Source organism: Pseudorca crassidens, chromosome X (genome assembly GCF_039906515.1).
Source record: "Pseudorca crassidens isolate mPseCra1 chromosome X, mPseCra1.hap1, whole genome shotgun sequence".
Classification (NCBI taxonomy): domain Eukaryota; kingdom Metazoa; phylum Chordata; class Mammalia; order Artiodactyla; family Delphinidae; genus Pseudorca; species Pseudorca crassidens.
In genome coordinates, this window is record NC_090317.1 from 35,785,409 (window position 1) to 35,797,878 (window position 12,470).

At 44.0% G+C, this 12,470-nt stretch overlaps 2 protein-coding genes across 2 annotated transcripts in view; one reads left to right on the top strand and one right to left on the bottom strand.

The window, feature by feature from the left end:
* TRPC5 (transient receptor potential cation channel subfamily C member 5) overlaps window positions 1-12,470 on the top strand; it is a 155,720-nt gene that overhangs the window by 86,488 nt on the left and 56,762 nt on the right. The window contains exon 4 of the mRNA XM_067723055.1: window positions 11,424-11,760. Within this exon, the coding sequence (XP_067579156.1) occupies window positions 11,424-11,760 (337 nt within the window). The remainder of the gene's footprint in view (window positions 1-11,423; window positions 11,761-12,470) is intronic.
* TRPC5OS (TRPC5 opposite strand) overlaps window positions 1-12,470 on the bottom strand; it is a 51,514-nt gene that overhangs the window by 33,742 nt on the left and 5,302 nt on the right. The window contains exon 3 of the mRNA XM_067723058.1: window positions 12,294-12,410. The gene's annotated coding sequence lies outside the window, so the exon portion shown is untranslated. The remainder of the gene's footprint in view (window positions 1-12,293; window positions 12,411-12,470) is intronic.

Here is a 12,470-nt window from a genome sequence, read left to right on the forward strand (position 1 = left end):
ATACACCACACACACACACACACACACACACACACACACACACACACACACACACACACACCCCCCTTGCTTTTGTCATATAATATGGTTCAAGCTTATTTAGGCTTAAAGCATTAAACAGCTCGTTCCAGAGTAAATCCTCTGCTGTCAGCTCCCCTCTAGGCCAAAACCACTATGTTCACTGCCCTGCTGATTCCCACACCTCTACCTTCAGCTCTAAACTTCAGTCTTTTTTCAGCATTCCAAAGCCCTAGCAAATCAGCAAGAATAAGACAAGTACGACTATTTGGTATTTAAGTGAACACTCACTCTGTGCCTAGCACAGAGCTAACTTTTGTCTATCTGTTGTCGTTAATACTCCAAATAATCCAGCTACCGCTTTTTAAAGAATTGACTATGTGCAAGGCATCCAGACACTGTGTCAATGACTTTTCATGTGGAGTATCTCATTTAATCCTCACAACAGTCCTAGGAGACAGGCAATATTATTATTTCCATTTACAGATAAGGAAACTGTGAATTAAAAGGACTTGTCCAAGGGCACACTGTGAATACATGGCCAAGCCAGAGTGTGACCTCAGCTCTAACTCCAAAGTCTACATACCGGAGACTGTGTTGTATGATGGTTAGAGCCGCAGGTTAGCAAATTTTTTCTGTAAAGGCCGGATAGCAAATATTTTAGGCAGCATAGGTCATAGGTCTCTGTTGTAATTACTCAACTCTGCCAATGTAAAAAATAAGCGTGGCTATATTGCAACAAAACTTTATTTACGCAAACAGGAGACAGGCTCCATTTGGCCCCCAGTTTGATGGCCCCTGGGTTAGAGCATCAGTGGTGTACTCAGACCTGGGCTCAAGACTTGTTCTTTAGTCTCTCTGTGGCCCAGATTCTTCATCTGTAGAATAGTAATAATACCTCCTTCATACAGTCATCATGAGGAATAAGGATTAAAGGAATGAACAAAAATACAAAGTACCTGGCACACAGTAGAGTGCTCATTAAGTCATGATTAAAAGCCCACCATAAGGCTGGCCCCTAGAAGGAAGGAGAAAGGAAATGGGTTAGGATAGGTACCGCTCTCTTTAAAATTAAGCCACCAGGCTCCAATAGTCTTGATAGTCGGCAGCAATAATTACTCCCTCAGAATGCCAGCTAATTCTATGCTCCCACCAGCTACACAAACCTTGTTCTTTTTTGAGTTTACATTCCTATTTTAGTCATTAGTGAGAGTCTCGTGGTTTCAAGGGAGGGCAGGAATATGATTTTGTCATTATTTGCTAGGTGTTTCCTTCAGGAATGAGATTCTGGTCACTGGAGTCGTGTCTGGCACAGAGTAGGTGCTCAGTAAATGTTGCTGGCTTGATTGAACTGGCTTTGGAGTGGTACTTCCTGGAAGCAGAAGGAAAGTGACTTCCTAAAAGCCCTCAAAGCACTGAGGACTCATGTTTTCTTTGCCCATGTGAGCACGCCTGCGTGTGTGTGTGTGTGTGTGTGTGTGTGAGAGAGAGAGAGAGAGAGAGAGAGAGAGAGGGAGAGAGGGAGAGAGAAGGGGGGGAAGGAGAGGTGTAGGAGTATGGGGGGGGGTTACATTAAGCACACAGGAGCCAAGCTCCGTTGGTCTCTCTAAGCCTTGCTCCGGAATAATCACCCAGTGAAAGCCACTCGGAGCAAGTTTTTTTTGCTTTGAGCCAAAACCATACTCTTGGAATCTTCCATCGTGGCTTTAAAGAACCTCCTGAGATACTATAGCTTGTTAGCCAGCCCCGAAAAAGCCATTCTTCCTGCAATCCTGACTTGCCAGTCTTTCTCAATGAAAAATTCTCTCCTTTACCTACCAAGCTGTCTCTCATCCTCTCAGATGCCTTGCATAACAATCCAGTTTTCATTCTGGAGTTTGTTAGAGGTATTTATAGGATCTGACTGTACAATGAGGACGGTACTGACTCCAACTGGATGTACTTCTCCAATGCACTATTCCTCCCCACCTCCCCTCCCTAACCCTGCTACCGCCGCCATCAGTCTCCTTTCCAGAATTCCAAGTCAGTAACTGGCATGATAGAACACACCCTCAGAACATTCAGAGGAGCTGATCATGGAAGCAGTGCTGATGTGTGCCAACTGTCTAGGCAAAGACTGTGTCAGGTCACATATATAAGTCACTTCAAGACTATCCATCCAAGAAGCAACAGTTCTGCATCTCATGATAATAACAATAGCCATAATGTTGAAAATAGCTAACATTGTTGAATGCTTCCTCATCTAATTCTCACAATGGTTTAGTGCTCTATGCTTTGATATTTTTATTCCTTGAGGTATTTCCCCTTCCAGCCTCTCGATTTAAACCAGTAGGATCGCAACTCCCAGCTGACCCCCAACCACATCCTGTCTGATTTTTTTTTTTTTTGGAGTAGAGTTGATTTACAATGTTGTGTTAGTTTCAGGTGTACAGCAAAGTGAATCAGTTATACATATACACATATCTATTCTTTTTTAGATTCTTTTCCCATATAGATCATTACAGATTATTGAGTAGAGTTCCCTGCACTATACAGTACTGTCTGACTTCGTATTTGGTTTTTAGTGGGTTTCCAGGCTCTCTTCATCAACTGCCCTGACACACTAGGTCACTTGCTCCCTCCCAGGTGAGCCGTTTTCCCATGTAAGCTCCCTTTCTAGAACTTCCCTCTTTGGAGTAGGAAGTGAGCACCCATCACCCTCTGCTGCCATCTCATGGCTAGAACAAACCATTGCATTGGATTTAATTCCACAGCACTAGATGCTTTCAGAGCCCCTTACCTCCAACACAGGAGAACTATAACAGCTACCAGGAAATCCCATTTAGCTAATTCTGACTGCTGTGTATACTTGCAAATGGAAAATTATATATTTTTAAAATGTGTTCTAAAACAGAGTTTTCAGCATCTAGCTCACTTTCCTCCATTTAGTTCAAATTAGTGAAGTTTAGCTGTAGTTTGAAATTAGAGGTGTGACTGCCAGTTGACTTATTTTGTGCGTCTGCACCTGCGTTGCCATTGCTGTTGGGAGCCCAGCTCAGGAACCAAGTTGACTAGCTAAGTGCAACGACAGCCAGCTGAGTCCCAAATGTCTCCGTAACCCCTGGGTAAGCACACAGCTCCTTTCTTTCAGAAAAAAAAATCATCACCATGGATTAGTGATCTTAACAGATAAATAGCAAATTGTGTTAGACAGAGACTACATGTAAAATGTAGGGGCTACTCCGCATCATAATCTGGAACTAAACTACTTGCCAAAACCTCTTTCTTCGTCTCAAATTTCTGCTGCGGTGGTAAAAAAAAGCAGAACCGCTTAATGAAAGTACAGCTCAGCAAGCTCCCGCACTGGTGAGGGAAGGAAGGTGTTTTGAACGTTTCTCCCTCTTTGGGAAATCTTGCATTGCTACCAATTTCCTTTGTGAGCATTTTTTCTCCTCAACGGAGCCCAGCTTGATTGGCAACTACAAAACAAACCAACAAAAGTCGTTCTATCTCGGGTCATTTCTGCTGGCTTTTTAAATACACTTTTATACACAACTAGACTATTTTCTGAAGAACTGACATCTGAGGCAATGAAAGTTGGGCCTATTCCAACGTGCAGCCATTTGCTGAGGGAGCAGAAGAAGATTCTTGAAGATCAGTAGACTTTTTCAAACCACCGAGAAAGGCCCTTTATCTCAGATCCTGCCATAGCCAGGAACTTGATTTTTCTTCCCAAACCTGATCGTCTCCCCTGGGGCGGGGGGAGCCACTCATTCTCACCTTTTAGATTTTCTTTTCCTCCAAATGAACTAAAGGAAGAAGTGTTTGCAGCTGTGGATCCCCCAGCTTGAAGTCAGCTGATCCCTTTTAGGAAACACAAAGATAACTCACTGCCAATTACTTCAGAGAACAACAGGCCCAGACTGCCTTCCAAACCCCTGAATGTGAAACATATGTCAAGGTGACCTTCCTTCCAGCCTCACCTATTGCACTTTTGTACACACCCAACAATTTAAAATCATCTGACAATAACCAGTTAGGTGACACAAACGTGGGACTGACTTGTTTGATCCTGATCTAATTTTTCTCTTGCTGACAGCCTCCATGGCAGGCGACATGGTAGATGGCGGGAGTTAAGAAAGACTTTTCTTCACTAAAGGTTCACTGCTACTGGCTTTTTTTTCTCTGCCTCATAGCCTGGCTTACTTCTCAAGACCCCACCCCCCACCCCACATCCTCTGCTCCTACCGGGGGACTTTCCCTCATTTTCCATTATCTCCGCAAAGTGGGGACTCAATCAATAACCAGGGAAGTCTGTCCCTAGCTCACTACTCTTAAACGAGCTCTAACTACAGTGCCTGACACAGAGTAGGCACTCAGATGTTAATTGTTGTTGTTGTTACTATTTAACCTCTCTGAGCCTCAATTTTCTCATCTGTAAAATGGGTGTAAATACAGTACCAACCTCCTGGGCTTAGTCAATATATAGAAAATGCTTTTAAAAGTATCCAAAACAAAGGAAGTTCTGTATACATCTAATCTGTGACGGTTATGACTACTACTAATGCCTTGAGAGCACACAGAATGTGAGGTGAAAAGAGAAACGTGTGTGTGTGTTGGGGGTACTTTGGGGGAAAAGAGTTCTGTTTGGGTTATGCATTTGAAATGCCCACTGCGCAGTTGAACATTTAGGTCTGAAGTTTAGCAGGGAGGCAGAGAGGAAATTTTCTCACTTTAACGAATATAGTAAATGCCTGTAAAGCCCCTGGGGATGTGAAATGTTACATAACATACACGATTGTTCCTCCCCTTCAGAAGCTTACCGTTGTAAGAAGGCCAAGTCAAGGGTTCTAGGTATAAATGTAACATGAGGTAATCTCTAAGTGATACCACAAGGAAGAAGCAAGGTGGTCTGGGCTCAAGACGGAGGGATTGCCTCTGGCTGGGGCAATCAGGGAAGGCTTCCAAAAGGAAGTGATGTTCTCTGATTTAATAATTCTCTGTAGCCTTTCCTTATGACTCTAAGTGCCTGCTGATTTGTCCTGTAAATGCCCTGAGTGCCTACGTTGTGGTGCCTCATAACAAAGTCATGAGCTTTTCCTAACGCTAAATGGATCTGATTTGAATGACTAGACTTTATTCTGACTTTTCTTTTTATAAAATGGTGGTAAAAGAAGATCAAAGGGGCATAGGTTTTTTTCTTTTTTTTTTTCATGTCCTTACTTGGCAAAATAATCTGGATTTGGAGGGGAGTGGCCTTCACTGGTCTGTTGAGAGCCAGCCATCTGGGAACCTGACACCTTTACCATCTGTAGCGCTTGTGCAGGAGTCTGAACACAAACCTTATCGTCCCGTTACTTCTTTCACGTGAGTTTGGCTGGCCTCTCAGTGGGATCCTGCAGGCAGAATCACTGTCACTCTCTCCTGTTGGGACCCTCTCCCCTTGTGCGCCACACAGAACCGGGCACAGCACGTGTACAGAGCTACTTGTTAAAATGCCTGAACTGAATCACGTGGACCTTGCATCCCCTTGGCTATGAGCAAGTCAGATTCTGTTCTGCCTTGGGTTCAGCATGGGAATCATGCACTAAAGTCAGGTGATTATTTAGACAGCTGGCAGGTAGGTCCCTTATAGCTAGATAACTGGCTGATATGAGGTACTCACTTTATTTTATTTTATTTTTTTTTTGAGGTACTCACTTTAAACTGTTAAGGGTGGTTAGTAGTTTTACATATTACCACTTCCTACAAACATGAATATAACTTCAAGGCCTTAACCCAAAGCAACAAATGATGTGGGCATTTCAGTCACTGTGGCAAGGCCAATGGGGAAGCTACTGGAAAATTCAGCTTTCTGCAGCTCATACCATCCAGAGATTGATAGAGTACAGTGTTTAAGAGCTTAGTCTATGGTCAGCCAAGCGAGGGCTCCCATCCTGGCTCCACTACTTACTAAGAATGTGAGCTTGGGCTCAGTCTCATCGTCTATAAAATGGGTATGACACTGATATCTGCCTTTAGGGTTGCTGTGAGATGATCTGTGTGAAAATCTGGTACAGTGTCTGGCACACTATAAGAGCTCATTGTATGGTAGTTAATCTATGTTAAGAATAGCTCCTAGTTGCAACTCCTAAGGGACTTGACTTACCTATCAGACTTCACCCCCTACATACACTGAGGGCAAAACTTCCCAAATTGTTCTACAGGTTCAAGGCAATTGCTATTAAAAACCCAGGTTCCTTTTTTGCATAAATTGACAAGAAGATCATAAAATTCACATGAAATGCAATGGAGGCAGAATAGCCAAAACAATTTTGAAAAAGAGCGAAGAATTTAGAAGATTCGTGCTTCTCAATTTCAAAAGTTACTACAGAGCTACTGTAATCAAGACAGCGGGGTACTGGCATAAGGATACACTTACTGATAAATGGAATAGAATTAAGAATCCAAAAATAAACCCTCATATTTATGGTTAGTTGATTTTCAACCAGGGTACCAAAATGATTTAATGGGGAAATAGTAGTCTTTTCAAAAAATGGTGCTGGGACTGATCTTGGGTGGCCTCGGCCTGTACTGGCTTGAAGCAGGGTTTCGATTCCCCAGCCAGAGATTGAAGTCAGGCCTCAGCAGTGAGAACACTGAATCCAATCATTAGACCATCAGGGACAGTAGCCAGTGACAAGGCCCTGGCCTGTCGGCTTTGCAGAAATGAATTTCCACAAAGAGACGGAAAGTGGTGAAACAAGTGTTTATTAGGAGGAAAAAGAGTACGTGTGAATAGACACACGGGCAGGCTCAGAGACAGAGTTACACCACGTGGTAGTTTGAATCACTTAAATGGGGCATTTCTTCCGGGTTTCCTGTGGCCAATCACCTCGCTTTGCCTGGCTCTGAGTCTGCATTTGGTCTATCTCAGGGTTCTCCCCTGTATGCGAGCACACCTCTTAACCAAGATGGATTCTAGCGAAGAGGTCTATGGGTAGGTTGACATCACTTACTATGGGGTGGCGCCTCCTCCCTTTTTGACCCCCCCAAGGAGCCTTTCTGCACTCGTGTAGTTGGGAAGGTCTCCTTGACCTCGAGAATGAGAAATATATGGTCTCTTTATCTGTTATCTGGGCAGGGCTTAGCTCCTCCTCGCTCCTGCTATTATCTTTGTCTTGGAGTATCTGTCCACGGGGGACGGACTCTAGCTGCTCAGCCTGGGGTCCATCTATCTCCTGCCTCAGGACAAAGTGAATATCCACAGGCAAATAAATGAAGTCGGACCCCTTCCTCATACAATATGCAAAACTTAATTTAAAATGGATTAAAGACCTAAGTATAAGAGGTAAAGCTATCAAACTCAGAGACAAACACATAGGTGTAAATCTTTGTGACCTTGGATTGAGCGATGTTTCTTATATATGGCTGCAACAGCACAAGCAACAAAAGAAAACATGAAATGGACTTCATCAAAACTAAAAACTGTTGCTCTAGGCTCTGTACAGTTCGGCCTTTATAGTGCGGTCAAGCATACAACACACGGGCACTGCTGTTTTTCCTGCAGTCCCTCTTTGTGAGGCATTCTCGAAATCCACTAGAGATCGATTAAATAGACTCAAATTGGAACTTCAATATGCGAGCAGGAATTAGGATTGTGCTTTCAAAGCTCACAGATGTGTCTGGATTAGATACTATGTGGTGGCTTGAGACAAGTTTGTTTTGTAATATTCTAATTGCAGTTTGTTCTGCCAGAGTCCATACCACCCTATACTACTCTTGTCAGATATAAAAATAGAAAATAAAAACCTGTTCAACTTTAAAGTTATTATGTTCAGCCAAATCGAAACTCAGAGCAGAGGCATTGAACATAAAGGTTGGGTGGTCATATCCACTATTAAAAGAAGTTTCACATCCGCATTTTTGCTTTAGGGGAGAGGGATTTCTTGGGTCAGAGTTATTGGGGATACACAAGGAGAAGAAGTCCTAGGAGACCATAAAGACCGTGGCAAAGTGGTCCAAATATCTGGTTCTGGCAGCAGCTGGGGGACAATACTGTAGAACAGCAAACTACAAATTGCTGCCTGTTTTGTTAATAAAGTTTTATTGGCACACAACTACACCCATTCATTTACATACTATGTATCGCTGAGTTTGTGCTGAAACAGCTGAATTGAGTCTTTGCAAAAGGGATGATATGGTCTGCGAAGTCCCAAATACTTACTATCTGGCCCTTTACAGAAAAAGTTTGCTGACCCCTGCTGTGTAACACCAGTACTACAGTCTGGATATCTCCATTTAGATGTCCCACAGACAAATCTAACTCAGCAGATATAAAAATGCATGCATCTCCGTAACTTGCTCCAGCTTCAGTGTTCCCACTCTCGATTAATGGCACTACTGTCCACCAATTCACCCAAAAGAGAAGCCTCCCTCCCTTTTACCCTCTCACCCTATATATTACTTCACTTCCCACCCATCACCACATCCTGCCAATTCTACCTCCTCACTATATTTTGAATCTGAGCACATCTCTTCATTTCCACTGCCATTACCTTAGTCTGAGTCACGATCATTTTGTACAACATTGACAACAGCTTTCTGACTGGTCTTCCTGCCCCTAGTTCTGCCCACCCTCTGCCCCCAATCCATTTTCTACTCAATAATCATAGGATCTTTCTAATGTCTAAATCTGATTCTGGCACACGCATAATGATATATGCAGCTAAGATTTAATGATCCCTTACTATTTGCGACACATAGTTCTAAGTGCTTCATGTATAGTAACTGATCTTAATCCTCACATGAATCCTATATGGCAGATGTTGTTATTAACTCCATTCTTTAGATGAAGACTTTGAAGAGCAGAGAGAACCAGTGCAATCTAGCTCGAGTGTCTATAGTCTTAATTACTCTACTATACTGCTCTACACACACACACACACACACACACACACACACACACGAACCTATCATTTATGGCTTCTCATTGCTCTTAAAATGAGTCATACTATTTATAATGGCCAAAGACTATCATTTTTTTTGAGTTGTGTAGCCCTTTATTAGCGACTAAAACATAAGGCATCTGTTGTACAACACGGGTAGTAATTGACTATAACTGGAGATTTTTATATTCTAATACAGATCATTTATAAATGCAATTTCTTTATTAAAAAGCTTCCACCCTTTTTGTTTGTGTACAATTTGCAAAACTATTCTGAAAGCGGAGTATATGTGTACAAGTCTGCAAGGAGTGCAAATTCAGGATATGGTAAATGTTTCACAAGTTACTTTCCAAAAACTGACTGCCACAACTGTGCCAAAGACTATCATTTTGATCTCCTGTAGCCCCTGCCTACCTCTCCAGCCTCATCGCTTGCCATCCGCAGCCTTGCAGTTCAAGCAGCAGTCTCCCCAGACGGCTCTACCTCCCCATACCAGTAACGCTCTTTTTCACCTCCATGCCTTTAGTCATGTTATCCCCGCTACTCTGGCTGTTTACTCTCTTCCCATCTCCTCCACTACACCTAGCCAGCTTCTACACATCCTTCAATGCTCCACTCAGGTCTTACCTGCTCCAGGAAGCCTTTGCAGAGCAGTCCGAATTTGCCCTTCCTTTGTGCTCCCATTACGCCTTGTTTTCCTATCCATTTCCATGCCCTCACTAGACTGTTTCATAACTGTCTTTTTATATATGTGTCTCCCTCACTAGACTGGGTGCTTCCAGTGCTTCTCCCGTTGCATCCAAATATTTTGCTTTACCCTCCTACTTTTCTATACTTTTTTTTCTAGGACCTTTTCGTCCCAGCCTTTGGCATAAGCTATAATGCCAAGAAGAGTAGAAAGGGACTGTATGGGATTTTGTCTTTTGTGTGTAAATGTGTGAAAAGGAGATGTGAGGACATAAGGGGGATGGTGAACATCTTTGGAGAAAATGAGATCACATGATAAAAAGACTTTAGAGCTTTTTTTTTTTGTCATCTAGTAATAGTAACCTGCTTTAGGGTAGGCTAGTCCCTAAAACGGATAATGGCTCAAACACAATAGAATTATCTCAGTCATGTAACTGTCCAAGACAGATATTCTTGGTCAACAAGATAGTTCTCCTCCACATAGTCACTGAAGGACACGGGCTGACAGAAGCCCCTAGGCCACCCTGAGCTACCACACCCCACTCAGCAAGAAGGGGGAGAGAACATGGAGGAGCACACATGGGGGACATATATAGTCCAGGCCTCGAGGTGCCACTCATCATTTCTCCTCACATTCCATTATTGAGAACTTGGTCATGTGGCCACGCCTCACTGCAAGGGAGCCTGGGAGATGTAGTCCAGCCTGTGCTCAAGGAAGAAAGAATGGTTTTGGTGGGAAGCTAGTGACCTTCACAGATATACCGACAGTAAAATTGGGCTAGTTTACCTCGGGTGTTAGGTAAATGATGGAAGAATTTTATTTCCTTTGTACTAGTAAGCTGTATGGTGCAGTGCTGTTTAACCTCTCCCATGGGAAGCTGGAGTAATCAGATAGAGGCAATCTTTAAAATCATTGCTGACAGTTGAGCTCCCTATTGAGTTGCTTACCAGGAAGTAACAGCCGGAGGGTGACTTGCAATGCTGATGATCTCTTAACTATTAATCACTGACACTCTGTAGATTGCCTTGAAGTAAAATCCCAGCTGAGTTAGACACTGTCGTATAATATTGGCCCCCAAATAGCTTTGCCTCCTTTGCATGTCTAGACTAGGGAGCGTGTTAAATAAATGGCAAAGTAGCAACCTGATTCTTTGCTAGCCAACCAAGAGGTGCTCAGAACCAAAAGGGAAAAAAGAAAACGTCAAAAAGGGAACTCATTTCCATTCCAAACCACAGCCACAGGCATGAGCTTATTTGCTGCCAGTTCGTGTTTGCCCAGAGTACACATTTGTTGATGACCTCATGTAAGCTAGGGGAATGAGTAAAAGTGAATCCGTCTGAAATGAAACATCCCCATGATTCTCTGCTAAGAGGCATGTACATTCCCGGGAGAACTTTGTAAAACAGCTGCCCACGCTCTACTCCCCGGGGAGGCTCATTTAGTGGGCTGTGGTGTGACTTGGGAATTGGGATTTTTTTTCATGTTCCCTGGATGATTCTGACGCAGAGCCAGGTTCGGGGAAGCATCTCTCTAACACAATGGGAGGGGAACTAGGGGGCCACGCCAAAGCACAAACCAGAGTGATTGATTCTGTTTAATGTATGAAACAGATAATCAACCCTAAGGAAGATCCAGTCTCCTAGCTTGACATGCAGAGCTGTCTCTGAGGTTAGACCCACGCATGGGAGCCTGGAGATCAGGCCTCCTCTGGGGATTGGCCGTGCAGCTGGCTATAAACTAGGAGAGCTATTATGAATGTAGACTTCCACCTGGACACCCCAGATGCCTGACTTGTTCTCTTCTTTTCCCAGTTTGTGGCCCAGCCCAACTGCCAACAGTTGCTTGCCACTCTGTGGTACGATGGCTTCCCTGGATGGCGGCGGAAACACTGGGTAGTCAAGCTTCTGACGTGCATGACCATTGGGTTCCTGTTTCCCATGCTGTCTATTGCTTATCTGATCTCACCCAGGAGCAACCTTGGGCTGTTCATCAAGAAACCCTTTATCAAGTTTATCTGCCACACAGCCTCATATCTGACCTTCCTCTTCATGCTTCTCCTGGCTTCTCAGCACATCATCAGGACGGACCTCCATGTGCAGGGGCCTCCCCCGACTGTAGTGGAATGGATGATATTGCCTTGGGTTCTCGGTGAGTCAAAGAGACCAGGAGCTATGGCCAGACTGCCTGCTGGTCCTGTCTAAAGAAACTACTGGAATAGGCAGTTGGACTGGCCCTGAATTCGGGCACCTTCCCTCTGTGCAGTGGGGTTGTCCTTTGTTGGGAGTGTCAGAAATGTGGTTCCTTCCTCCCCAGGCCCTGGCCGCTCAGCACCACAGGGTTCACCGTGAGATTGACAGTGTACCCAAGGCTTGTTTCAGCTAACCTAACATCATCAAGGACAAGGAAGTTGTCTGTCAGTTGATTTAGAGGGAAAGCCAAGTGTTAAGTCAGGACAGGTTCAGGTAAGCTAGGCAGGGCAAGTGCTGGTCAGTCTATTCAATGCCTTCTTTCCCATAACTGGGGTTGGGGGGCAGGGGTGGCACTCGGATCTGCTGCTTTCTTGTGACTACTCCACACAATCCCACTACTTATTCAGGGTCCACATCCTATTTAGATACTGATTTCACAACCAGAGGGAAACCTTGGGAAATTCACACAAGTCATGGTTAAAGCAGCCTTACCAGAAGCCTCCAGGCATAATTCCATTGCATTGGACCCTCCAATGCATTTCCATCCTCCAAGTCCTTGCTGCTCGAACTGTGGTCCCCAAACCAGCAACGTCAGCATCATCTGGGAACCTGTGAGACATGCAGAATCTCAAGTCTCACCCTGGGTCTGTGGAATCAGAATCTGCATGA